Raw genomic sequence first — 26,108 nt, 5'->3', positions numbered from 1 at the left:
ACTAATCCGTGGTGCTCCCAGGAATAAGGGGGACAGGGCAGGGGGCGATGCTGTCAGTGGCTTATCCCAAACGCTGCACGGTACTGACGCTGAAAAGCAGCTCAACGCGGCAGGCTGAGGGCGAGAAGTTGTTTCTTGCTCCTTCCTCTGCTTCTTTATGACTAGAGGCAGCTACCTGTTCAGAGAGTTGGACTTTGGAGGAATGCCACACGGTATTTCCAGACCACGGGCTGTTGCTGCTTTTGTTGCCCGGCTAGGTCACCCAAAGGATCTTCACTGTAGTAGTACTACAGTGCAGAAACTGAAATACTGTTGTATCACCTAGGATTATCATCCGACAAGGGCGTTGACTTCCTCCCCTTTAAAAGCCTCGATGGCTGCAGACAGAGACAAACCCTCAAAGGTAGTTAACGCTTAAGATTTTCCACGGGTACTAGGTGCGCAAATGCTCTTACACATACGGGTCTTGGCACACCAGGAGCAAGACACGCGCATCGCTGGCCCTTACTCCTTCCTTCCCAGCTCCAGCCGCCTTCGGTTGCTAAAATCACCCAGAACGCCGGCTAGAAGATATTTCCAAACAGGAGCAGGAGGGCGGAGGGAGGGAAAGGAGGGGCGTCTACGTAAAAACTGTGGTGGACAAAAGCAGAACTAAGCGCGAGGAGACGGACTCCTACTTATTTACATTTCTGACTGAAAGCTCTGCGAGCCATGCACACTTTGACTTCTAAAACCTCGTATGCACTGTCCTCTGAGCCAGAGTAATCCTCCTGTTAGGAAAAAAAAGAAGTATTTTGCATTGTACTGCAAGCCCGAGCAGGACATTTTTCTCCTCCGACTCCTTTCAGGGCTTGCTCTGCTGCCCTGCACGTGGCAGCAGTAACAGCGGGTTGCTCTCTCCCTGCGGTCTCTGAAGTAGTCAAAGCACTGGCCTCTCACAACTGGTGGACACTGTTCCAAAGACTTGATTTGCTTCATTTTGGCATTTCCACAGTCATCCTTTACATATAATTCACTTTTTAAAATTTAAAAGTATTATTTTGTATTTTGCTGGTCGCTTCCATATTGCTTCATTCAAAATCCGGAAAACAGTTCAAATAAAATCAGAACTTAAGTGCAAACTAACTTTCCAGTGAGCCGCTATGTGCGTTTTCTCCAGTCCAGTGTCTTCCAGTTTAAAGGACCCTTCCCACCACCACCCCACAGAACACCAGCAGACTTCGCGAACCGTAATAAACTCTCCAGCCTCCATCTTGTCCTCAGTGTTGCCTGACAGCATCCCCAACTACTTTCATGATCACAAAGAAGAAAAAGAGGGAAGAATTTTTTTTTTGGGGGGGGGGGGGGGTCTTTTTATGTACCTATATTCGGCAGGTATAAAACAGGAAAGCAAAGCTTTTTGCATACAAATCCTGATTTCTTGGCCTTTTAGCTTCCAAAAGAGCGTGGTGGAGATGTGTTTTTGTTAACTGTTTTCTGAAAGGACTTTTGCGTTTACAGTATTTGTCGTAGTGACACATGTACAAAAAGGGTCGTGTCATGCACCATAGTTCTGAGCTAAAGTCTCTGCTGTCAGGAAGTGGCACAAAATCATGGTGTGGCTCAGAATAAGGGGTCAGCCAGATATTAGAGTCACAGCATCATTTCTTGGAAGGCCACGATGAAGATCTGAATCATTATGAAAAGCCTGGTTGGCCGTTTTCAGTTGCTGGGGTAGAAAGTGTTAGAGACAGAAATTGGATACTGTTACGCTATCACACATGATATAAAAATTGTCCATTTTTTTTTTCCCCCCCCCTCTAACGGAAACTGCATCAAGATTTCCAGGAATGCTGAACAGACTCTCATCAGCTCCTGCCAAAAGAAACAGACTCTGTGCGACTTTCCCCACAGCGTCTGGGTTGGATCACTGAGAACGAGCTCGAGAGCAGGCAACACTGCCACTGGCTTTACTGGTATTGTCTGGCTTCTCTGACCGTCGGACCCGCCGGATCTGCGGCAAGTGAGAAAGGCCAGGCTGTACTCCTCCTTTCAGTCTCTTTCCTTCCTTCCTTCCAGGTTCCCAACCCAATCTGCAAATGACTCCAAGATGTCTTTTCACTTGGAAATATCAAAAATGAGGGAATGGGCAAGAAGAGGAAGCTCATGGGAGAAAGAAAGGGAGAGGAAGAGAGAGAAAGAGAGAGGCAGCTAGAAGGGGTCGCCTTTCCACTGCTGTAAGACCGCAGTTACTACACCACTGTGTTTCGGTGTCTGTAGGGTGGTGGGGGCAGCACAGTGCCAGGCTTCAGGGAGAACTCGGAGAGGTATTCGGGATTCTCTGCCACAATGGGCCGGATCCGTCCGTTCTGTTTGTAAAAGTATTTTGTGCTGTACTCTTGCAGGTAGTCCGGGTGCTGGAGGGTGCTTCGTGGGGGCAGGCTGTGATTCCAGTAATCAGGGTTGTCAAAGGCCTTCTTGGCTTTCTCTGGCAAATTGTTCTTGTACTCGGCGTTTTCCAGGGTGTTGGCAAACGTGTTGAGGTACAACGGCTCGTTCACGTACTCATCCTCTGCTTTGGGCTGCCCATTCGGAGCGCTGTGATACTCCGGGTTGTCCACAGCTTGGAGATCTCCGTTCTTTCGTCGGGAGACAAACGGGTTCTCTTCCACTGGGTTCAGGTAATCTACGAAAAGTTAAGAAATCAATCAGCAAAGAGGCGGAGTAGCCCATCCATGCAGCAAGTGCCATTTTTCCATTATTCTCACGCTATACCACCAGAGGCAGTACTCTTAAGTTGCCCGTCCTTCCACCTCCGCCATTCCTAGAACTCCCAGACAAGGCCAGGTGCCAACTCTACTGAACACACGCTTGGTAACAGTGAAGGATTTACAACCGAAGCAAACAATAAAGGTTGAACGGAAGAGCTGGGACGCCAGGAGATGACGTGAGTCATCAGAAATAGATGCAAAGCTGAAGACTAAACTGCAGCTCTCACTAAGCCACAGCCGAGCGGCTTGCCTGATCCTGGCTCTTCTCTCAGGGTATGAGATCTAGAGAGTTGAACACACAGGGCTACCGCTCGCTCGGCCGCTGACTCTCTGTGCAACCTTGGACGTATCGGTCCAACCCTCTGCTCTGCAGTCTTTCCAGCCAGGAAGCTTGCCATCCAGAAATCTTGGTTAAGCCTCTCTGCGCAAAAAACATCCCCAAGGGCTACCTTCTAAGACAGCTTCATTTCTAATAGAACAATTTGCCTGATTGAAAACCTTCCGTCCCTGAAGGACAAAGGGCCTTGGAAGCATTATGAAAAAAAGGATTCAAATGAGCCCTGGGAAGGTTACAATAGAGTCTTATGTAAGCACTGAACCGGGAGCCGGAGCAGGTTACAGTTGCCTTAAATGACTTGCTACGGACTAACGACACAAAAACAATTGTAGCTGAATTACAGAGAGGTTTTAAGGCATATGGCGTCTGCGTGGAAAGGAGGAAAGAGAGCCACCGGTGGGGTTCTCCAGGAGATTCAGCAGAGCATGTCCTAGGACAAATGCACATGTTCACTAAGGTCCCTCCAGGGGTCACGCACGGGCTACTGAGACGTGGTGCAAGGCACTTGCTGGGTGTCCCGTTCTGCCTTGCTCCCCGTAAAACAACGTCACGTTGCCAAACACAACCTTCAACTCTGGCTTTCTCCAGGAAGAGGCCAAAATCATTAAATGCAAGCGTTCAGGTCAGGCTTAGCGCGACTCTTTTGAACCCACAGCTAAAACTAAGCATGTGGCATTTTAATTAATTACTTTTCTTTAAAGCTATAGCAAAGGTTTGAAAGACAGTTACTAACGACACATCGCCGTACATCAAAACGACTGCTGGTGCTCTTTAAAAAGAAAAAAAAAAAAAAAGGCACGAGGGCAAACTGGGAAACGTAGTACCCTAAGCTGGAACGTACCTAGGCAAACTTCACCTTACGGTGATGCTCCCTCTGAGGCACATCTTATCTTTTCACTCCTAGACTTCTCGCGGGTGTAAAACGCCAACTTCGTGTATCGGTTCTGTGACGTGCTCAATGTGACATTTACTGAGCACAATACCAGGAAAAAAAAAGATGATCAGTGAACAAAATAAAGCGGGGACTAGGGTTGGCCAAAGCAGGAACCTTTTCTTGAAAACTACCAAATATTTGTGTTTGCATAAGCAGCGTTTTTGTTTTCTCGTTTCCCTCTTGCTCCTTCCCAGAAACAAAGTTTAAAGGGGGAAATACCAGACTTGACACTGAAGGACGTTTGGACTTTTTAAACAAGAAAATTAAGCGAAGAAAAATGAATCCCATTGCAAAGAAGTATCAACCAAGGCAGAATGTTTCGCTCTTCCCGAGTCAGCTGATCAAGTCATTTTTAGCGAAAAGCTGCTGAGGTGGAAAAAGAGAGAACGCACTCAGACTAGAGGAGGGCCTTCTCGGAAAAGACAAACATTTACCTGCTTTAGGTTTGTCTCGCATCGGCGTCATGTACCCGTCCTCATCCAGCTCTCCCCGGACGACCCGCTCAGGTATGAACACCGTGGGATCTGCGCTGTACCTCTGGGTGCTGCTGTCCTCTTGTGCCAGGGCTGCCGCTTGTTTTCGCAGCGTGCCGTTACAGCAAGCGTCATCGAAGAGCTCCGCTGTGGCCCCCTGCGCAACGGGGGCTTCCGGTATGACGCAGCCAGGGGCTCTGTACGGCAGAGGCACTCCCTGCTCCACAGCATAGCCACCATCTCTGTACACAAACTGGTTCTGGGGGAAAAGAAAGGACAGCATGAGAAAGGAGGCTACAAAGGGACAGGCCACTCAAAAGCAAGTCATGTCGGCGGCTTCTGTAGCTCTCCTGCCGCGTTTGCTCACTGCTGCGCTACCCCTACCTCTGTCCCCATTATCACCTCTGACCTCTGTTCATTGCCTGTGGGCCCGCTTTTAGTGGTCCTACCGCAACTATGACATGGTCACCCCAACTCTGTGCAAGTCCATTAAGAAGCATGTTTTAGGTTGGCAAACTGCGTTCTTATCTGTACCTCAGCTCAAAGGGCTAGACTCAACCTACCGTTTTGCTTCTCAGCAAGGGCGCGCGAGGAAATTTCGACATCGTCACCTATAAATAGGAAGGAAAAACGGACAGACTCGACCATGCCTGCTGCCTAATGCTTTTTCAAGAACAGTCGGCAGTCGTTCTGGGTGTGGGTCCACAGAGCTTGCAGATGAATCCAGGCTGACCTCACAGGTCCCTGACTATTTACATGCACGTTTTTATTCACTGTTCGCTTTCGGGCCGTTTACGGAGGGAGAACAGGGTTGGAAACAGTACGTATGCAGAGGAGGAAGGTGGAAAACCTAAGGATGAAGGTTGAAAGTGAAATACTTACTCCTGACATAGGGGTGTAGGCAGGAGGAGGGCTGTGTCCAATTTCACTCTAATAGGAAAGAAAAATGGAATGATGGATACATAGTAAGAGGTCACATGAAAGAAATAAGTCACATGAGCTGTTTGAGCTAATGGGGAGAAACATGCACGGCAGTTAGGTTTCCTAACAAGGGTCCAAATTCAAAGAATTCAATCACGGCAAGAGTGTGGCCAACGAGCTGTCTGCATCAGATGCCTCAGAGAGGGCTCCAGGGTTCCCCTTTCGGGTAAGGGCAAACGCCGTGTAACATCTGCTGACAGCTCTACATCCCGCAGAAGTCTTGCGTCTAATTTTTGGAAAGGCAGACTTTGTGGAAAGAAGGACAGATGGTGCTCACGCTCAGAGAGACTGTAGGGCAGGAGAGGTGCAGCAAGCGCCTCGCTCCAAGCCGAGGCCTCCTTTCCCAGGGGCGGAGGATAGGAAGGGGAAGAGGGGGAAGCGGGAGGGCAGAAGAGTGCAGGACCATCACCAGATTGGTCAGAGGTAGCTTGGGTATCACAGGGGAGGTGAGCCCTAACCTCTGGTAAACCCAAACAGCACAGCACCTCCTGGACGTGCTAGAGACCAACGTGCCACGACCCTGCTCTCAACATTTACCTGACGTTAAGGGATTTTACCGCAAAGTCTAGAGGCTGTACGTCAAAGGACCCAGGCAGAGATCTTCACTTTCATATTGGTTTCGGGATCCATCTTAGAGTGCCCTGCGGACCTTGAACTGCTGTAATGTCACCAGCACAGCAGCTGCATTTATACCTTTACTGCGGGTCAAAATCAACATGTCCTTAGTCGAGGAATCACTCACTTTTGGAGGAGAACCAAAAATGAAACAAACAACCCTTTATTTTCAGTTTTGCTTCGAACTGCAAAAAATGTTGTTTTTCAAATTTAAAAATTAGTTCTTCGTGTTTACTGTTTCCCATTTTATTTCAAGAATTTCATTGTTCTCCCCTTATCTCCTAGCTGGGGGACAGAAAAGTCAGGATAAAAAGAAGTCTAAGCCTGAGACAGTTTAGAAGAGAAAAAACAGTGCCTCAGGCAAGAAACCCGACCATCCTGAGAAGGCACCACTTAAGAAGACCTCTTATTCATCAAAAATTCATTTCAGAAGCACACCCAAACTAAGCAACCTATCAAACTTCAAAGAAAAAAAGACACGCAGTCTCCAATAGTACAGATGGGATGTACTACCGTCAAGCTTTTTTATAAACTTCTTGCCAAAAGGTCGGGAAGTTGGAGATGATGGTGGCTGTCTAATATCTTTCTTCACAGAAACCTGCAAATCCACTTGGATATAGTTTTACCAAGCATGAGCAGTTTTCAGTTGAAACGGTTTAAGGTATCTGCCTCAGGCAAAAAAATCTTAACACCCTCCCCCCCCCCCCCCCCCAATTTATTTTAAATGCATTTTGGCTGCCTGGCTGAACATCTTTCTCAGGTGATCAAAAATGTGATGATTTGCATATATTAGAAATATCCCTGAAGCTATTTTGTAACTCAAATCTAATACCTTGTGCTTCCAAGAGGTAAAGGCCGCGGGCAAACTATTGTTAGGGATACAGGTTTCTCCATCCCCATGAAAATCCATCCATATTTAGCCAAGTTAGGACCTTCTAAAAAAGACTTCAGGTTGCAAAATGCAAAACTGCGGGGAAACGCTTGGTCAGCTGAATTGTCTGTCTGCACCTCCTACGAGCAAGGCCTGAACAGGACTCGCTCTGCACCTGGGGAAACTAGGTGCTGGAGCGAAACGGAAGGCAGCATCTCTCCTGTGGCCTCAGGGTACTCCTGCCAATGCCTGAGGAGAGGAGGTGGCGGCAGCGGCGGCTGACGCTAGCTGCAGAGCTAGGACAGCACACCAGGAGATAGCAGAGGAACCGGTCGGATCAGCACGGAAACTCGTCAGAGCTAACCGATTTGTGTGTAGTCTCCTTTGAAATCCTCCAGCTGAGCAAGCATCACTAAGAAAACCAGGAGAGAGCTGGGATGCTGCTGTGCTTTACCTACCTCCTGGGGACAAGGTGAGGCCTTCCATTGCGCGCGTCTCTAAGATGGCGCGCAGCCTCTGTAAGGAAGAGGCGTCTGGAGGAGAGCATTAGGGCTGCCGCACCGCTCTTCATGGACAGGGACAGTGGTGGCTGACTCCTCCAGGAACCAGGGGACTGACGTTACTACCCTAAAGCCACCATGTATTACAGATGCGTGCGCTTACATCCACGCAGCAAGAACAGCGGCAGGGAAGGATACACAGAAGGGGCCGGAAGAACCAAAGTCAGCAGTTGCCGGGCTGAGGTTATCGCAACAAAGAGAGAGAAGACCGTAACAGAAAAGGGAGCAGAAGACACTTTACCAGAGAGTACTACGTTTTGAAGGGAACAGACACCAAGGTGAGCCATACGCATCTGGACACAGACTATGCAGCAAGCTCCCAGCTTGGCGGTCTTCTGCAAGAGGCTTGTTTGGGGGAGCGAGGGATCCCTCTAAACAGGGCACACAGCGGAAACCAGAGACGCTCTGAGCACAGAGGCCAGGCATCTCCGATCCCTCTCCCCTTTCTTTGCACCAAAGGTTTGCTGCAACTTGTCGTGAACCATGGGGCAAGGACAGGCTAAAACTGAGAATGTGTTAGATAACTAGGTAACTCCAGGACGGTCAGATGCTAGATCCTGCAGGCTATGGAAGACTCCGCTGCAGGAGGCTTTTGCTCTGCCGCCTTCTTGCCCTCCAAACTCCTATGTATTTGAATTCAGGAAAGCTTTCTGGCTGCTCCAGAAAGATATAGAAGGAAAGGGACTGAAGAGAGGTAAGCTGTGGTTCATGGAGAATGAGGAGGGTTTAGGCCAGCTGATGACGACAACCAGGATCTGGAGAACTACTACAAATTGGTGACTAAAACCACAAACACTTCTAAGAGTGAGGAATCCAAGCGGGATGGGGACTCCTCCAGCTCCGTGTAAAGGTTCCCCAGCTTTTGTCCTTCTTTCCTGCTGGCTGGGAGGCTTCAAAGGAGGATTTTTGCTTTTTTGTTTTTAAAGGTGGCTGTGGGCCTCCAGACTGCACTGGAGTGAAAAGAGCGAAAAGCAATACTGAGTTACTTAATGAGTTACTACTAAGCGCAGGTCAGAGGAATTTGCTGCTGCCCAAATGAGAAGCACGTATCCACTTCTCTAGATATTAAACAAGTGAATATAATCACTCCTTTTCTGTTCAGTACCATACCTTAGACTATTACCCACTTCTAATTTACGTCATCTTACTTTGACAGAGGCAGCCCCATGAATTTCAGCGTGTGGCTCTCGGATGAATAAGGGAAGGGCTGTCTAGAACTACTTTTACTTCAGCGCCCAGAGCGGTTACAGATAACTCAGAAAAGCAAGCTGTTTGCCAATGGGCTTGACCTCACTATATACAGCTAGGCACCTCCCTTGGCAAATGTTTTGGAGCATTAGCACCCTAAAAAAAAAAAAAATACTGTTCTCAGATGGCCATGTTATCTATCCACGGACATACCTTGCTCCACCCTCATCACAAAAAACTACTCCCGCCTTCCTATCTTTAGATTTTCTTGGCTGTAATTCCAACATTTAAATACACACTATGCAACTGTAACAACATAATAACGGGCCCTCTTAGAATAGCCCCGTCCCAAGATACCAGGAGAGAAGGGACTAACGTTCCTGCATTTATTGCTGTTTTTGCTGAAAGGACCCTCTCCAGCCAGTGACCTGCCAACTAAGACCGCAGCCATGGTATTGTCTTCATACCTCCTCTTCAGCTCCGTACTAAACATAGCCGCCTTGTAACATGCTTAACACAGAGCCTCACAGCTTGCCTCTTCTCAAAGCCACTTGTGTCTGCACACTTTCTAATCCTCTACTTTGCTTCCTCTGGAGTTAATACTCTGTGGCCTCTGTTCCAAAAAGGGAGGCATAGAAAACAGCTGCGGTGCCAACCAGTGGGGCTGAAAATGTGATATAATTGCTTAAATGTCTTTAAATTGCCTGCTAATTGCAACGTGATGTGGTCCTTTTGTAGGCTTCCACGAGAAGTTTTTGTACTGCAAGCGCCAGCTAACTTTTACTGGTCAGTCAATGAGTCACACTGTGGGCAGAAAATACATTTGGATCTTAACAACTAAAACTTAGCTAGCTTGATTTGCGTGTGTGATCCAAGTTAGTTTGCTGCTTAACTTTTTGGGGTCTGTTGGTTTTTTTGCATTTTAAATATTGGCTATCTTGAAAAAAGGAGTTGATTACAAAAGTGGTTGTACTTCTGTAACACGTTCTTTTCCTGAGAAGAGCTAGGTTTTTGGATTTCTCATCACCTGAATGAGCAAGATCGCCCAGCCTGTTGAGAAGGACAGGGATCTCAGAGGCTGGCTGCTCAAAGGCTCCACTGTATAAGCCTCTTCTAAAAGTCTCAACTCGCATATTCAAAAAGAAGAAAAAAAAGGAAAGAATCAATAATCCCTCTCTTTGAAACCGTAATACACATTACGTCCATTAGCTTTACACTGCACACATCCATCTGCATTTCAACTCTAAGCATCACCCAGAAGGAACCTAGCATTTTCTACTGCCCACGAGCAGTCCTACCCCCCCCCACCCCCAAAATGCCTCAGATTTCATTCTTTATATTACGCGATTGGATTTTAGGCACAAACATATGACATCGGGGAGAAAAGATTAAAAAAAAAAAAAAAGCAAATGTCCCCTAAAGCCTTTTTAAAGGGACTTTGGTATTAAGTACCAGTGACATATCAGCTATTATAACTGCTACTGTTTGTGTAAAATGAGCCTAGATAAAAGAGAGGTAATTAACACCTTTGTGAATATTGGCTTGTGTTCTTGCTTTCTATTCATTAATTTCCTTTTCCAACTCCTGGCCTCTAAAGTCTCCCAAAGGTAAGTATCTTTTTTATAGCAGGGACATAATACTTTTCTGGCTACGTGTTACACTGTCATGAAATCAAAGCCTTGCTGCGGCCTGCCACTCATATTTATGCAGTCCTGTGAGTATGCCTCTGCCGTGTGCGGCTCTTATTATTGGAGCCTGGCGTCATGTCTGGAATACGGCAGCCGGAGCGGCGTTCCTCCCCAGCCTGGGCTACAGCTCGTCCCATCCCGATGGGGCCGCAGCCGCCCTCAAAGCTGCAACCACGGCCTTGCAGGTGGAAGAAGTTTTGAAGGTTGGTGATGTGATGCTGCTGCAGGACTTGGGTGCTTGTTGCCAGGCAACTTTTTTTTTGCCAGTGTGGTCCTGTGCCCCCAGGCCTCGCTCGCCGGCACGGCCTCCCAGTGGTGCGCTGGCTGCCGCGAAGCCCGCGTTCACTGTCGCCCCCCCAAGACCTGCACGCACATTTGATGCGGTTGCATAATTACCACCGTCTCTTGCTCTTCAGCACCTCTAAGCTCAAGCGTGAAAGCCTCAGCATACACACACAGATCTGCACCAGCTCTCATGCCGCACCTATTCACATGAAAACCCAATTCCCATTCGCTCCACGGTCTGCTCTCGTTTGCAAAGAAAAAAGAAAAAGAAAAAAGAAAAAGAAAAAAGAAAAAGAAAAAAGAAAAAGAAAAAAGAAAAAGAAAAAAGAAAAAGAAAAAAGAAAAAGAAAAAAGAAAAAGAAAAAAGAAAAAGAAAAAAGAAAAAGAAAAAAGAAAAAGAAAAAAGAAAAAGAAAAAAGAAAAAGAAAAAAGAAAAAGAAAAAAGAAAAAGAAAAAAGAAAAAGAAAAAAGAAAAAGAAAAAAGAAAAAGAAAAAAGAAAAAGAAAAAAGAAAAAGAAAAAAGAAAAAGAAAAAAGAAAAAGAAAAAAGAAAAAGAAAAAAGAAAAAGAAAAAAGCCCAGTCCGCAAAGCAGGAGTGAAATCCTCCCCCTTCACACACCGATGCGATCCACGGTGTGGGCTTCAGGCAGCGCCGCCATTACCTGTCTTGACTGAGCTCTGCAAGGCGGCTTTGGACCACTTCCGTTGCGGGCTGCTTGCCCCCAGAAATCACTCACCTTCCTCTTCCCTGCAGAAGCTGTTTACCTCATTTGAAACCAAGTCAGCTTCTAGGCGCGAGCCTCCAAACTGCAGCCTCCCAACACACCAGGCCCAACAGCTCTCGCTGCGAGCGCAAGGATTCACCGGTTTGCTGATTTATGCGAGCGGAGGCGAATAATACGCTCGGGAGACTCGGGGGTGCTGCGGGCAGAGCACACAGTGCGGAGCCGGCTCAGCAGCCCAAAGCAAATGCCAGCTACACGTCAAGGGAGCAGTCTGGTATTTACAACTGCTCTGAACTGAAATGCAGATTGGAAATAGCCCCCCAGGAGAAGAGCCACCTCTGCTGAGGAGCGTTCCTGCTTCCTCCTGAGCGCACGGCTAACAGCTTCCTCTGCCTGGCTCGGCAGAACAAACATGTCTGAGACAAAAAGGAGAGGAAGGAAAACGTGCACCACAAAATCACTGTGAAATGCTACACAGAAATGAAATGCTGTTTGGACAGTGGTAGCTAGAGGGCTTTGTAGACCTCTGGAGCTACGTGGCCTAACGCCCTGCTCAGAGGAGGTCCATTTGTCAAAAGAAACGACCAGATGGCCCCCTAGGCCGGTACAGCTAAAGCCCACCGGTCCCTGCGGCTGACAAAACGCCAGTTACGTTTGATTCTCCAATTTCATTCCAGTCAGCGACACCTGACTGAGCAGGCACCCCTTTGCAGCTGGGCTCGACGAATCCAGCACCACACTCAAATCTGCACCTCTGGAGTGCCAAGCCTGAGCTGCTCCACCAGCACCCTCTTTACTTACTGAAGCTCTGGTGGGGGCAGGCCAGGGAACCTCCCAGAGGAGGAAAGATTTGCTTCGTGGTGTTGAGGCAGCACCAAGGAGTGGCACGAATGATATACGCAGGACAGCCACGTGCCAAGCAGCCAGGCCCAGCACCCCGGTGGCCCCTGGGCAAGCTCTGTAGCCCCTGACAGCCCTTGCACTAAGGAGGCTAAAACGGGGCAGCTTCAAGCAAGTCTCAGGGCACGAGTCAGATTAGGTCTACTGACTGCTGCAGGAGCAGACCGCTCTCTCATCAGCTTTTTCGTCACACCTGTCTCCTGCCCTTGTGAACATCCATGAGACTAGATTATGTGAGCTCTCTGATTTGTTCATCTGGTTTCAGGGGAGCGAAACTTGTGTACAAAAGGCACTCCTCTGCTTCCCAGGTTCGGACAAGACTGGAGCACCAGGGCAAACTGGAGACTCTTCCTGCAACACCTGAAGGCAGCATTATCTGCACATGTGCTTGAAACAAGTAGTCCTGGAAAAACCACTGTCAGCACTGCTTCATTCATCGACCCACTCTTTAACGTGTCCCCAACGGCAGAACCAGCAAGACAGCAGCAACCGAGGAGCCTTGGGCTGGGAAGCAGCCAGTTCTTCATGGCACTGGTGGGGCACAAAAACTTTCACAGCCCAGACTTTCTCACACTCTCTCTTCCCTCTGACCGCGGCTCCTGACACTAGTTAAGAAAGCTCCACCGCCCCTGGGCAATTCCACTCGGGCTATGAAGAAAAATTCCTTCCCATTAGCGCCACTGCCAAGTGACACAGCTCAGCACTAGGTACGGGCCACTGCTGACCCCTTGCGTCACTGCGGCCCCAAGAGAATCAACCACAACACCCTGGAGACGTACAACCTCTGAGACTGCTTTGGGATGCATGCGTACATCTGTCACGTCGGCTACTGCAGGCACACAAACAGAAATATGGCCCACGTGAGTTGACGTAGCAAGACAGGACATACGTTTCTCCAGAGAGAGGAAAGAAGAGCCTATTATTCAATAACAAAAATAAAAGGTAGCAATAATACACGCAGGTTGCGGGCAGTAGCTTTGCAACAATTTACGATGTCTTTAGCTCAATGGCAGTAAAGTTGCTTTGGGAATCCATGAATCTCAATTAGAAAACATGAACTCCCAGTCCTTTTTGTAGCATTACCCTTTTTTAGAAAACGTATAAATGTTTTAACTTGAACGTTGACCCACCTCGAGTATAGCAAAGAGCGTAAGCACCCGTCTGCGTTAGCCAAACGGCTCGCTCCAGTCTCTGATGACTGCTCCTTGCAAAACCAAGATACAGTCTATCCAATTTAAATCGGTGGGAAGGAAAGAAAAAAAGAAAAAAAAAAAAAAAGAAACAAGGAATAAGTCTTTTCTGTATATAAGCTTTTCCAGCCCACTATCGGTCAGAAAAAAAGGAAATATCTTCAGGCAACACAGTGCATTTAAGCCACTCCTGAACGTGTTCAAAATCAGTACAGAGGCATCACCAGTGACCTGGGTCCAGGTCAGAACTGACGGACTTCATAATTTTGGGTCAATCTCCTAAACTTTCTATTGCAATTTTCCCTCCTAGCACCTGTTTGTCTTCCGACTTAGAAATTCTTTTGGAGCAGAGAGAGTCTTACACACGCAGTGGGATGCCCAAACGTGCATATAGCCTCCTAGTACTAACACAGGATGGACCGTGAACAGTAAATGGCATAAACCATGGGAGAATCAGGCCTAACGTTCTCGACGGAGCAGGACAGGACATGAGATACCTAAATACTGCACAGAACATTTCCTGGGCTGTTACTGCAAAACCCTAGACACTAATCCACATTTTCTTCCTAAAACCTTACCAACTGGGAGAATCAAAGATTACAAGACGACTGACGAAAACAGCCTATTAAGGGATGCACGCCGTGGCCACATTGAGTGAGTTTTCAGGCACATGGACATGGAAACGCAGGTAGCCGCTCTGCTGTAGCCCCCTCCCCTACACCCGCGCTGGGAACAAAAGCCATGTCCTGCTGTCCTGGGTTAAAAATACTTCCTGGGAACTGCCCTGTCCGCCACACCTGGGAAACATCTGTCCTTCCATCCTTCAGAAAGGATGGCAAGACAGGCTTCACCTGGCACAATATCGAATATGATATGAGCCTAACAGAGGAATAAAGATGCAAGAATTCCTTTTCCCTAGTTATTTTACATTAATGCAACGTGGGTGTCCAACAGGCAGGAGAGCAGGAAGAGAGACGGCTCGTATGAGCCTGTCCTCCTTCAATCACCTCGACTCCCATATCCTTCCTGCCACCCGTGACTAGTTCTCTTGACACTCCTTTTTTAATACGCAGTCCAAGACGTTTTACAGTAAACGGCACCTTCTAACACTCGGCCAATTCCCCCCAGTTCAGAAGAGACGACATACCATTTCCTAGCGAGTCTCACAATTCCCTGGGGTGGCGAAGGGTCAAGGTGCTCGCTCACGTGCTGCAGCTCATGTGCTGCAGCATCTGTCCAAAGCACAGGAGCACCAACAGCTCCTGTTCCGCACAAACCTCGAGCTCCGAATCCCCCAAACAGGGAACTCTGAAGAAGGATGGGGAAAGGGACTAAAATCGCAACACGGCCATGATTTGCGATTGTGACAGGACAGACAAAAAAAAAAAAAAAAAAAGGCACAAAAGAAAGCTGATGAGCAACACTCAGAGCAGCAGCCCCCTCCGATGCCGCACACCACATCGCCATCTTTCCCACTCTGTTTTATACAGTAATCAAAGGATATTCTGAGCCTCTCAAAATGCCATCAGCCCTCATTGAGAATGAAATAGAGCACATCTCCACTGAAGACTTTACAGCAGTAATCATTACAGCATGCTGGCCTGAGCAGGGAGCTCTTACAGACAAAGATGGGTTTTAAAAATAAAATAAAAAAGCCTTCCTAAAATCTGAATAGAAACTTGATGATAATCTCCCAATTTTATTATGCAAGGGGGAAAAGAAACCCATAATTGTGCACTCTTGGTCTCTTCTAGCAAAGAATAGGCTTCTTGATGAAATGCCGAGCTGATTTAGAGCAGGGCTGAGGTTCTGGTGGCAATAATACTCTAAAAGAAATAACCATCCAACTGATTTGGATAAAATAATCATTTTTTAAACATTCTAAATCTAAACTTCAGCTGTGCTCCCTCCCACTTCTCCCCAACACATCTTTGGAGAGTCTTCTTATAGCTCCGATGATAACCTTTTTTTTTTCCCCCCTTCCCAACACCCGCCGCCCCCCAACCCCAGCATTTAGCAAGGGCAGACCCTACAGCGGCTAACGAAAGGCAGTTGAGGCTGCGTTGGCTTTCGTCCCCACCGAACGCACGCTCAGAGAGCGCCGTGTTTGGCCGAGGACGCTCCCGAGCATCGTGAGCGCTAGGCGCCAGCCGGGGCCCCACCGCCGCGGCAGCCTGCGGAGGACGGTCCCAGCCCGGGAGCCCTGACCGGCCAGGGCACCCCGGCGCTTGTGGGGCAAAGCCTCGGAGCTCTGCCAGGTGCCTTCCTGAACCACTACCCCTTGCGTTTTCAGGTGGGCTTATTATTTTAACACCACCACGAAAAACGATTCCACAGAAACGGACGCGTTTCGCTAGCAGCTTCTGTTTTACACTCAGTCACTCAAGGAAATGCTTCCCCAGCTCTCACAATTATTTCCTGACTCTTAGTCCATTTCTTCCATCTACTGGATTATGCAGAGTTGTTTAGCTTGCTTTTTTCCAAGAATGCCTCATCAGTGCAGCATGGAAATATTTATTACTTTCTTTCTTTTTACCTAGTGACTTTTTCCTTTTCAGGAGAGAAAAGAAAGTGGATCAGCTGTGAGCTCTCTTGACTGTTAACACAGCCAGCAGCTAATCATGGATTAAACAGCTGCTGCTTGATTTTAAACCAGTTTATACTAAAGCTTGGTAAATTTACATGTCGTATATCAAGGTCTGACGCAATACGTAGCTACAGCCTCTTGCACTGGTCCCTCTTCCTTTGCTGGGAGCGTTCACTTGCAGCAGGTCTCAACCAGGGGGTACTGTGACCTGGTGACTTGTTTTTAAATATGCATTAAATTTGTAGAAAGGATATGTTCAAACCAAAATGCCATAAAAAAAACTTTTAGGAAGTCTGAATAAATCTATGTGCCTGGATTCAGGAGCCTGAACGTGGTGGAACATAGCTAACAAGTTAAAAAATGCTTGTTTTAAGGCACTTGACCGGCAAAAAGCATGAGGCAATTTAGCAAGCTGGCCCTGCTCATCTTGTTCAGGCTGAGAAGGGCTTAGTCCTTCAGAAACACCACTGATTTCAGGCAGCCCAGTCACAAAGCAAAAGACTAATTGCCATAAAGCACTTTCAAAGCTACTCTGTCAAGAGTTGGGTATCAAATATTCTGTCCGAGTCCGACATAAGGGTTTTCTTCCCTTTTCCTCTGGCAAACTTAGCACATTTGAAAAAGGTCACATTCTAAATATATACATTTTGTGAAAAGCTTTCCTTTTTCAGGCAGATTATTAAAACGGAAATAACGTTCTGTCCAATGTATTTTATAGTGTATTCGTAATGTTTTTATTCTTCCTACTTTGCTCACCCTGAGCAATGAAATCAGGCTGGCTAGTACCAGTCCGGGATCGCTTCCTGCCTCTCACGGACAACAAGCTGCTTTGCGCTATCTACTTTTCCAACCAAGACTAAAGGCAGACATACCTCATGGAGTATTTCCCACAAGAAAAACGTTGCAGTAGGTAGAACATTTGTGACTAGACACCGACCAAGCACTAGCAGCTACTCAAAACTTCCTACTGCGAGCAGAGCACGATGAACAGGAGACTCCCACCCCCAGCGTGTCACTAAAACTTAAGGAAGCAGAAAAAGAGAATTTAAAACCCTGAAAAGGAGCTTGGGGGAACTTCCAGAATTACTCTGAGGTTTGGCTGTAGCAGCTGTAGCACCTGCTACTCTGTTAAACAGGCCTCAACTAGGAACATCCACAAAACATTATGACTTAATGAAAGGCATACAGAAGAGATTCATAAAAAGTTTCAGTATTCCTAACTAGTCAAGCAGTTTTTGAAGAAAGAAGAGAGCTAATGGGGAGATGCTGTCACAGCCTCATCTTCTGAAATGTTATCAAACCCTTTGATACAATGTCTAATTAACTTACAACTTCTGTTCTGGCACGGGAGATTTCTTTGCAACACTTGCGTGAGGAAGCAACACAGACTAGCAGCAAGGCAAAAGAACGACGACTAAGGTTTTCAGGCAATTTTGGATCACCTTTTGATTATAAGGAGGAGGAATTAACGAAATGGGACCACAAGCGGAAAAAAACTTGACTGGCAGACTGCAGTAATAAGCTTCAAATTTAAGTAAAGTCTTGGTCATATTAAGTTCTGTGAAGACGTTGGAAAAGCAGAGATGTGGCAAACACCACAAATCAATCCAAATAAGAAAAAGACATCAACACTCTTCTGCTTTAAGACTGAGCGTGTACAAATGGCACTATCCTACTTAGCCCCCGGAGCAGGGAAGATTTCTGGGAACCGGCAGCTCGCTCATCGAGCGCCAAAGGGTGCCTGGCGGACAGCCATAGGATCCAAACTCGACCTCAGCGCCAGCGCAACTGCCCAGTGACACTTGGAAAAAAGTTGCGATGCCTTCTCCATTCCAAATGATACAATCAAGGCAATCTGTCCAAAAGATAAACTCCAGCTCAAACAGAATTTCTGCACTTGCTGCAAAAACTGAGAGACAAGACTCTCTGGCCTACGCTATGCCAGAAGGGTAGACAAAAAACTTGCAACGACCCCATCTAGCCTTGGTGTCTCTTCCCACAATTTATCTTTGGGACAACTGTTTGACCGCTGTCAGTCCCACGCGGCCTGCAGAAAGAACCAGCTCCGAGAGCTTTGGCAGCAACGATTAACTTCCTTTACTTGCAGAGAAAGAAGCGGGGACGAGGAGCCTAACGGAAGGCACTGATTGCTACTAAAGCCCTGGACACAAGGAACGTTGCAGCACATCGTGACTCCTTCCTGCCTTCTCCTTTGCCGAGAGGGAAGGAGGCTATAACCCGCTGCTGGTTTTCCCCATCAGCAACGACAATACCTTCATCCTAGCGCTGCTGTGCCGGCCGGCCCCCAGGAAGTGCCCCTCCAAACCGCCTCCCTTCTGCTCTAACAGAGGACAGCGGTGCTTGCTGCTCCCCGCCCTCCCAGTCCGCTACATTTCAACACACAAAAGAGGCGGTATTAGAGCTCAGATCTGATCTTCTACTGCTGGAGCACTACAGGCGCCTGAGAAATTCATCTCTGTTGCCTAAGAACCTAATTAAAGTCACTTAATTCTGGTAGCAATCTCATGGGGTAAACAGTCCCCGCTGCCCATGGTGAGCTTTGGAAGGGAAGCCGAAATGGATCTTAAAACCACTTAAAACCTCCTCCTTTGCCATCTTGTAATTTTAAAATGCCTACTTTCTAAATTTAGAAACCCAAACAAATTAAACTCGGAGGTAAGTTCTTGCCGAGTTTCTCTCCGGAGCGATTGTTTTGTAGACAGCTGTTCAGCCACGAAATATTTCCAGGCCTAGTTGTGCGCCGGAGCAGTCCGAATGGCATACCAGAACCTACTCAGGCAACTAAAAAATGGCTTTTGGGGTACCAGTGTCAGCTAATCAGCGCTGTCTCCCTGGACATGCATTAGACTCCTCTCCTAAAAACCTAGCTCGGTATTTAATTGCAGGGTTGGCAGGTATTTCAATAATGTATAGTGTACAGAATAAAATCGCAGGGACAGCATCAGCGAGTAATGAACAGTATAAACAGTTTCCAGTGGGAATTAGCCAGGGATTTAGAGCAAAAGTATCATGGGGTAGAGCGAGTGCTTTCTGTATTAGTACTATCTCTGTGCACACAGGGCTGTACTTGTTACAAATACCTGAATGAATCACCTACTGACTGTGAACGCAGGACATCTGAGCGCTAGCTCAAGTCCTGTGCTTACGGAAACACGGCCGAGGATTCAGCTTATCTCTTTGAAGCACAGAGCTTCTAAAACTCCATATTTCTAGACTATTTCTAGACAACAGAATACAAAAGCTGGAAAAAGCCAAAGAGCTGCAATTGCAGCTGAGGAGTTCAGCTGCAATGAAAGAATTCAGTTTTGCTTAGGAGATGACTTTTATTTCAAAACCGCATCAGTCTCAGGACAGCCTCCAGAACAGAGGGCCCTGTTAAGGGCTACAGCATGCCCAGGCCTCAGCTCCTGGCAGTGCAGGTCCCAAAGACATGTTGGTGTAAAGCCAGCGCGGGTGTGACGGGACTGCTGAAGCTGTGCCTGAGCTTTGCACCTTCAGCCAATCTCAGTAATCCCTGGAGGCAGACAGATGTGACGCTGTCGGGGGGTGGGGGGGGTGGGGGGTGGAAATCCCCCAGCAGTTTTCCTACCTCCCAGTCTTCTTCCTATGGGCCACAGTTCCTTGCTATGAATTCGCATCCAAAGAGCTGCGATGCTCACCTAAAACTGTCAGTCCAGCGGGCCCAGAGACCGAGTACAACAGCATGCCATTAAGTAACTGGCTCCTTCTTTACTGAAACTACAATTAGAATAACTAAGATGGGAAATACAGCGTCTTTCAAGCTTCTGGTCTCTGAAAAAGACACAAAGATCACGCAGCTCTCATCTGTGCACTGTACTTGACCAAACTGCCTGGCAATCTGCCTGTAAAATTTTATTCGTTGGCAACAGTTAACACAAACTGCCTAAGCTGTATCAATTCATCTGGCATTTATGGTAACAGCAGCAACCATAATGAGGTTGTGCAGCATTAAAATTCTCTACGCCAGACAAGCAGACAAGCATAAATCACAAGCTATCCAAAGGAAACCCCCCAAAAGACAGAATCAGATAACCTGCACAGAGCGCTGTGATGGCACTTTGGTTCTGGGGGGTACCTGTAGCTGACATCCCTCTGTACTCAACTAGCTAGAGTAGATGCAATACTGCCTTACAACAGATACTGTGCATTTTGCTTCCAATCAACACGAATCTTCACTGAAAGAGAAGTTAATGCACCAAGAACCTGACTGCTTTAGGAAAACAGCAGACAAGTACGTAGCTTTCTGCGCAGCAGAGGAAATAAATGTATTGCTTCCAGGAAAGTCGTCTTTACAGCGGAAATCAAGACTGCTAAGACGCTACGGGGCTTTTGGCTCAGCCCTGAGCTCCTCCAGCAACGCGGTGCTGTGCCCTTCCTGCAATCTGGATGTGTGTGCCTGTATGGCAGTACTGGTGGTACTTTTAAGGATTACTAGCAAATAAAGCTCAGCCTTAAGCTCTTCTGAGATCCTGGACAAGCCTCAAAGCTAGAAAGATGAATAATCCTGTCATGGGACGGGAGTCAAGTCTCCAATGACTCCAGGAGCCGCTACGGTAAGTCAGCAAGACGTTCATCAGCAACTTCTTTACCCGTCTCCTCTTTTGCCCTTAAAAATGACCCCTCTATAAAGAGACTCCTGCAACAAAGAAAAGCACCATAAAGACGGAGGGGGTCTAAAAATACAGGGCTTACAGCTGGGTGCAAGCTCCCGTCCCCCAGCTACCCTCTCTGAGGTTACCTGGGTCAGAAGACTTGGCACAGAGTCTGAAAAATTTGGCAAAGAGTAATACCAGATCTGTTTAAGTGCTAGATTGCTATACGATGCCAGAGGAAAATTCCCACCAGTAGGGAGTTCCTCAAAGAGGGACACAGAGCTGCTGCTGTCATCCAATTGAACTGCAAAGCTCCCACTGACTTCAGTGGTACGAGATCAGAGTTTCGCACCAAGACAGAAATTGTGCGCTGCAGTGAGGAGACATCGCATCAACAACGTGATGGAGCCTCTCCGCGTGGCAAAAATAAAGGGCTGGGCTCCCTTGCTGCAGCTCTGCTGACTTCAAGGCCATCGTGTGTACACAAGCAGCTGTGACAGCAGGGTTTAAAGGTGGGCAAAGGCTGTGAGAAAGTTGCTTGAATTTTCACACGACAATAATAATAAACTTGTGTGTTTGCTTTCCATGAATATCCCAGTGAGTGCGTTGGCTGCCCAAACAGCACATTTTAAATAACTCTTTCAGAACATTTACTCTAGGATTTCTGTTGGAATTAATTCCCTGAGCTCCAGCTGACTTCCCAGCTCAGCTGGCTCTGAAGACAGAGGGCAAACGGAGCTGCTGAAAAGGTAGGTATGTTTTCCTATTAAACCCTTCTCCTTTAAATCTGCCCTAGTGTTTCCATCGTAAATATGGGTGTGAAATGAAACTCGCAAACCTTAAGAGCCTGGCTCTGCTCTCTCAACGCTACGTTGGTGCAAATGGTAGAAGTCCACTGTGTAAAACTAAGTGTGCGAGCAGCTTCAAAGCTAACCTTTGCTGTTTCCTTTTCTCCAAAGTTGGCAGCAAAGCAAACAGAACCTCTCCCGAGAGAGCTAGGAGTAAAATTAACTTATTTCAAATCAGCATCAACACTAAAAATTAACTCTTGTGGCCACAAAGAGGAAGCTTATTGATTATCGCTAAATAATGCATTATTTCTCCTTCGAAGGGTGCGGAATACACAGTACGGCAAAGGATAAGGGAAAACGCTACATCCTTATTCTGCATCTCACTGTCTTCCAGTGACGCAGGAAAAAAGCTACGGGAATCCTGCTCGGCCGGTGGGACCACAACTCAGCCTTTTCCAAAGACTCTTCTTATCCCACTGGAATCCCAGCGTCAAAAAATACTGGTAACGGTCGTGATTCACTTGCACAGGACTCCTCACTCCACTGTGGCTTTCTCCCCACAAGAAAGGGGACTCAAAGTCAGAGGCACTCATGGATGCAAGTTCCAGGCCACTTTTGTTATCCAGATCATTTCATGAGCCAGGGGAAAAGGCACTGCGGTAGAGCTGGGAGAATGAGTGCTATTTCAGCTCAATTGCTAAACGTAAAGAAAAAAAAAAATTGGAGAAACAAGACTGTTTGCATGAACTGAAGATTTTAGGGAATTAAAGAAATTATATGCTTTGCATGGGGTCATCTCAAAAAGTGGTTTTTTTTTTTTTTCCCCCAAGCCATTCGCCTCTTTGAAAAAAATGCAAAGGGTCTGTTTTAAAAACAAAACTACAGATCTGCCAGTTCTATCTATGCAGGTTTTTTCTAGATTTCCTGTGGCCCCGGGAAAGCTGTTCTGTCTTCTAGACTAGCCAGGTGGTAGCGAGAAGATCAGCGTAAGCAAAACAGTTTCAGTAACATATTTTAAATTGTTTTTTGTATTCGTCTCCTTGCCTTTAGAAAGGCTAGTAATTTCCCAATGGATTGATTATATATCATTTAAGATTAGTGCATCGCTTTACTCGGGAAAGGTGAAATAATTTCACGCCGAGTACAGTCAGAGCACAAATATTCACCCGACTTCAACTCTCTTTGCTCCTTTACTTACCTTGTCCCTGCCACACGTGGTGTACTCAGTTCAGGCCAGGGTGTGAATTTAGAACTATCTAGATTAAGGAGAAACGCCCACAAGATTTCTGAGCCAATAGGAATAAACACCAAAAGCTGAATGAGACTGCACTTAGTATCCAACACATGACTTTCTGCTAAAAGGAGCGTATGGAGGAAAAAAAAAAAAAAAAAAAAAAACCTCAAAACCAAAAACTTGAAGTCCCCACGTAATAAATACGTCTCGTGCCTGCCTGCATGTCCTTACCCGAGTAATGCCATTTTACCAAGTCTCCCTTTCGCGGGAAGGGTGGCGCTGGCACCTAGACTTCCAGGAGGATAAAGCCAAACACAGTAACGGGCCGAGGTCAGAGCTCCAGGCAGGCAGCTCAGGGGTGCAAAGGGGTTGAGGCAAGCTGAGCTGTCTGCTGCAGGGCGGCTGCAGCACCGAGGGTGACGCGTTTAATACGGGACCCGTTTCAGCAGACCTCATGCACCAGGTCCGAGCCTGCTGCTGGAGCTGTCAGCAGTCAAGACAGAAAAAGGTACCTCCGGAAGGTGACTTATCCCACTCTAAACGTCCAAGGCAGGCAGCAACAATCACTCACTGGATGCAGCCACCCTTCTCCCAATGACACAAACTGAAGTCCCGATGAAGAGCTTAGATTATATCCCTACCTTTTGGCTGGTTAGGGTTACATGAGCCGAATTCCACATAAATCCTCCCTGTGCCTCAGTTCCCCCCTGTAAAATAAACAGCATTTCCTTCCCTGACAGGAATGTTACAAAGGTAAACGTGCTAAAATCTGTCATGTGCTCAACCAAAACACCTGCTTGTGAAGGAGGGCCACGAAAGCACTGCATGTAAATGGGAAAAGGGGCTGGGTCCGAAATCTGGCTCCAGGCACAGAAGCAGCATTATCTATATATTCCAGCTGCCCTCAGCTGCATCAGTGCCAACCCTGTCCAGAGAACTGGGTTGCAGGGACAGGAGAATCAGAGCAACGGACTCCCTGGCCATGGCGGCGCGCAATGGAGAAACAACACTGCCTGACTTGACAAGCCTCAGCTGTGTGTTCAGGACAGGCACATCAAGCCAAGCCTTTGCTCGCTCAAGGCTGAGCCATGAATTTATAATCCACTGAAGCACAACAAACAGGGAACCCGGTGACATCATCTTCATCGCTGCTCTCTTTACAACGCAACTTGTCATTTCCAAGGCAACTGGGGCCTGCGTTTGATTAGCGTACCTAAATTGCTACCTGTGCTTTTGTAATAACCAGTATTTTCCGTCAGGACTCGCTCTTACCCTGTTAGAATCAATTCTTGTCCTAGAAGTGTAGATGGGAGGAGGGATGTTGAAGGCTTGAGGAACAAGATATTCTTCAGCATCCATCATATCTTCCAGGTCTTCTTCATCGAGAAGGTTCTGGAAGAACTTGCTGTCATTTGGGCTTGGGAGCTTCATACGATCGTCTCCCTGAGCAGGTTATGTGGAGAGAGGAAAATAGCAAAGAGATGGATTAATTTCCCAACTGGGAGCTTCAGCCTTCTTCATGTCCTAGCAGGCAGGCTGCAGGGACCTCACAGGCTGCTTTGATTGCTCTAAGGCACCACATCCACATCATTTGTTTTGTTTTGTTTTTTCACATCTTTTTTTTTTTTTTTTAAAACTAGGAATACGATGACAGAAAGGGAATAACTGCATAAATCAAGCAATGTCATTTTTCGGCATTCTTGTGATTGAGCTTTTATTCTTTCTTCTCCCTTTTTCCCACACAAGCTCTGTTTCTGACCCCAGTTCTGCCACGGCCTGATGTATTCTGTGAAATATCTCAGCTATTTAGGCTCACATAGGGAAAAAAACATGGAAGCTGCTGGGTCTGGGAATTTGCTTTATTTTCATCTGTGTTTTTAGGGACTCGGGGGCTAAATTTCCCTCTCATCCGTAAGGAAGGCTCTGCAGAACGTAACAGCACTGAAAGCGATAAAAATCAACTCGGGTAACAATAAATAACAACACCGATTAATATTTTTATCTAAATAGCACCTACAAGTGACAGCGCAAGGCAGGGCTGCGCTTTGCTCAGTGCCAGAAAACGTCAGAGAAGGCAGGCAATGCCTCAACCACCCAACAGCCTGTAGAAAACGATACTAAACTTAACTGTATGGAGAAAGAACGGCATCCCTCTCCTCCAGAATTATTATGCCACGCGCCAAACATATATATGTATGTAAATACATAAATATATATGTATATAGCACACACACAGAGGCCAGTTTAGAAGTTCAGCAACAAGCTTGTCATTCTTCATTGTATTTGGGGGGGGGGGAATGGGGGAGTCATAGCAGCAGAGACATCAGCGCAGTAGAGTTGGCCTGGTTTCTCTTACAGAAGCGTGTGGCTTATACTGACAACAAGGATCACTGGAGAAGAAGCCTCCCAGGCTGAAATACTCACCAGACTACATAACAGAGAAGAGGAGGGGAGGGAAAGGGAAGAAAAAGAAAGAGGTACTTGGAATGGGGAAAGATGTCGTAGCTAACAAAGTAAGTTAAAAGTGATTCCAGACAAATCAGCCTGGTTGTCAGCTGAACTTATATTTCAAGTTCTACATTCAGCACCACAATACACCGTGTATAGACTAGCATGTGCACACACTGAAGTGGAGCACTGTAAGGTGACAGTAGTGCTAGTACCACAAGCAGTCAGGACACATGAAAGCAGCAGCAACTGTTACTTCCAGAGGCTCTCCAGCTAGGAAGTCTTCTACCAGTGTGAAGCCAAGGACCAGCTGGATTTATCTCCACGTTGTACTCCATGACTCAGGGCAGATGTAGCATAGAAGTATCTTCATCTGGATCAAACTAATACCATGCTTTGGTCTCTGGTTTTTCAACATCACCTTATTTATTTTAGTCTTCTTCCATTTGCGTTTGCAGTGCTCACATACTAGCACCATCTAAGGACCTTAACAAATGGATGGGTTCATTTTTCGTGGCTTGAGTCTCAGTTGCAGCTCCAGAGTTTAAAAGCCTAACTTATTTTTCCCAAAGAAGTCAAGCATTACGGTATCCCATTCTTCGAATGGAAACTTTTTGGGGGAGTGGGGGGAGTTAAGCGAGAAAATTCTCCTGAGTTCTGCTTTTCAGATGGGGGAAAATCTGACGAGGACTGCATTTTGAGAAAGGATGCCAGAAGGGGCATCCCTGAAACTCTAACTTTGAACTCATAGCTTTTTTGGCGATTGTTATCAGTAACAAAATATTAACAGTGAAGCTTTCTGTGCCCACATAAACAACTCCGGGCTATTGCAGAACGTAGGAGTTAAAGAAAAAAAGATGCCTGCGCTCAGGGTGTACGCAGCTTTAGCTAGAGGTAGGCAGTAGATATGGCTATACT

General features: G+C 46.9%; 1 protein-coding gene across 3 annotated transcripts in view; it reads right to left on the bottom strand.

Annotated features, from left to right (window-relative positions):
- Window positions 1-1,337: 1,337 nt before the first annotated feature.
- Window positions 1,338-26,108, bottom strand: part of ERBB4 (erb-b2 receptor tyrosine kinase 4) — a 597,238-nt gene continuing 572,467 nt past the window's right edge. For 2 of the 3 annotated variants that reach the window (XM_068947909.1, XM_068947911.1), the window contains exons 25-27: window positions 24,015-24,185; window positions 4,456-4,753; window positions 1,338-2,665 (exon numbers count right to left, since the gene is read on the bottom strand). In XM_068947909.1, coding sequence (XP_068804010.1) covers window positions 2,232-2,665; window positions 4,456-4,753; window positions 24,015-24,185 — 903 coding nt within the window. In that variant the 3' untranslated portion in view covers window positions 1,338-2,231. Of the gene's footprint in view, window positions 2,666-4,455; window positions 4,754-5,376; window positions 5,425-24,014; window positions 24,186-26,108 lie in introns of all 3 variants that reach the window. The other variant, XM_068947910.1, reaches the window with a different exon arrangement.

This window comes from Struthio camelus, chromosome 6 (assembly GCF_040807025.1).
Source record: "Struthio camelus isolate bStrCam1 chromosome 6, bStrCam1.hap1, whole genome shotgun sequence".
NCBI lineage: Eukaryota > Metazoa > Chordata > Aves > Struthioniformes > Struthionidae > Struthio > Struthio camelus.
This window is presented reverse-complemented; position numbering and strand designations above follow the sequence as displayed.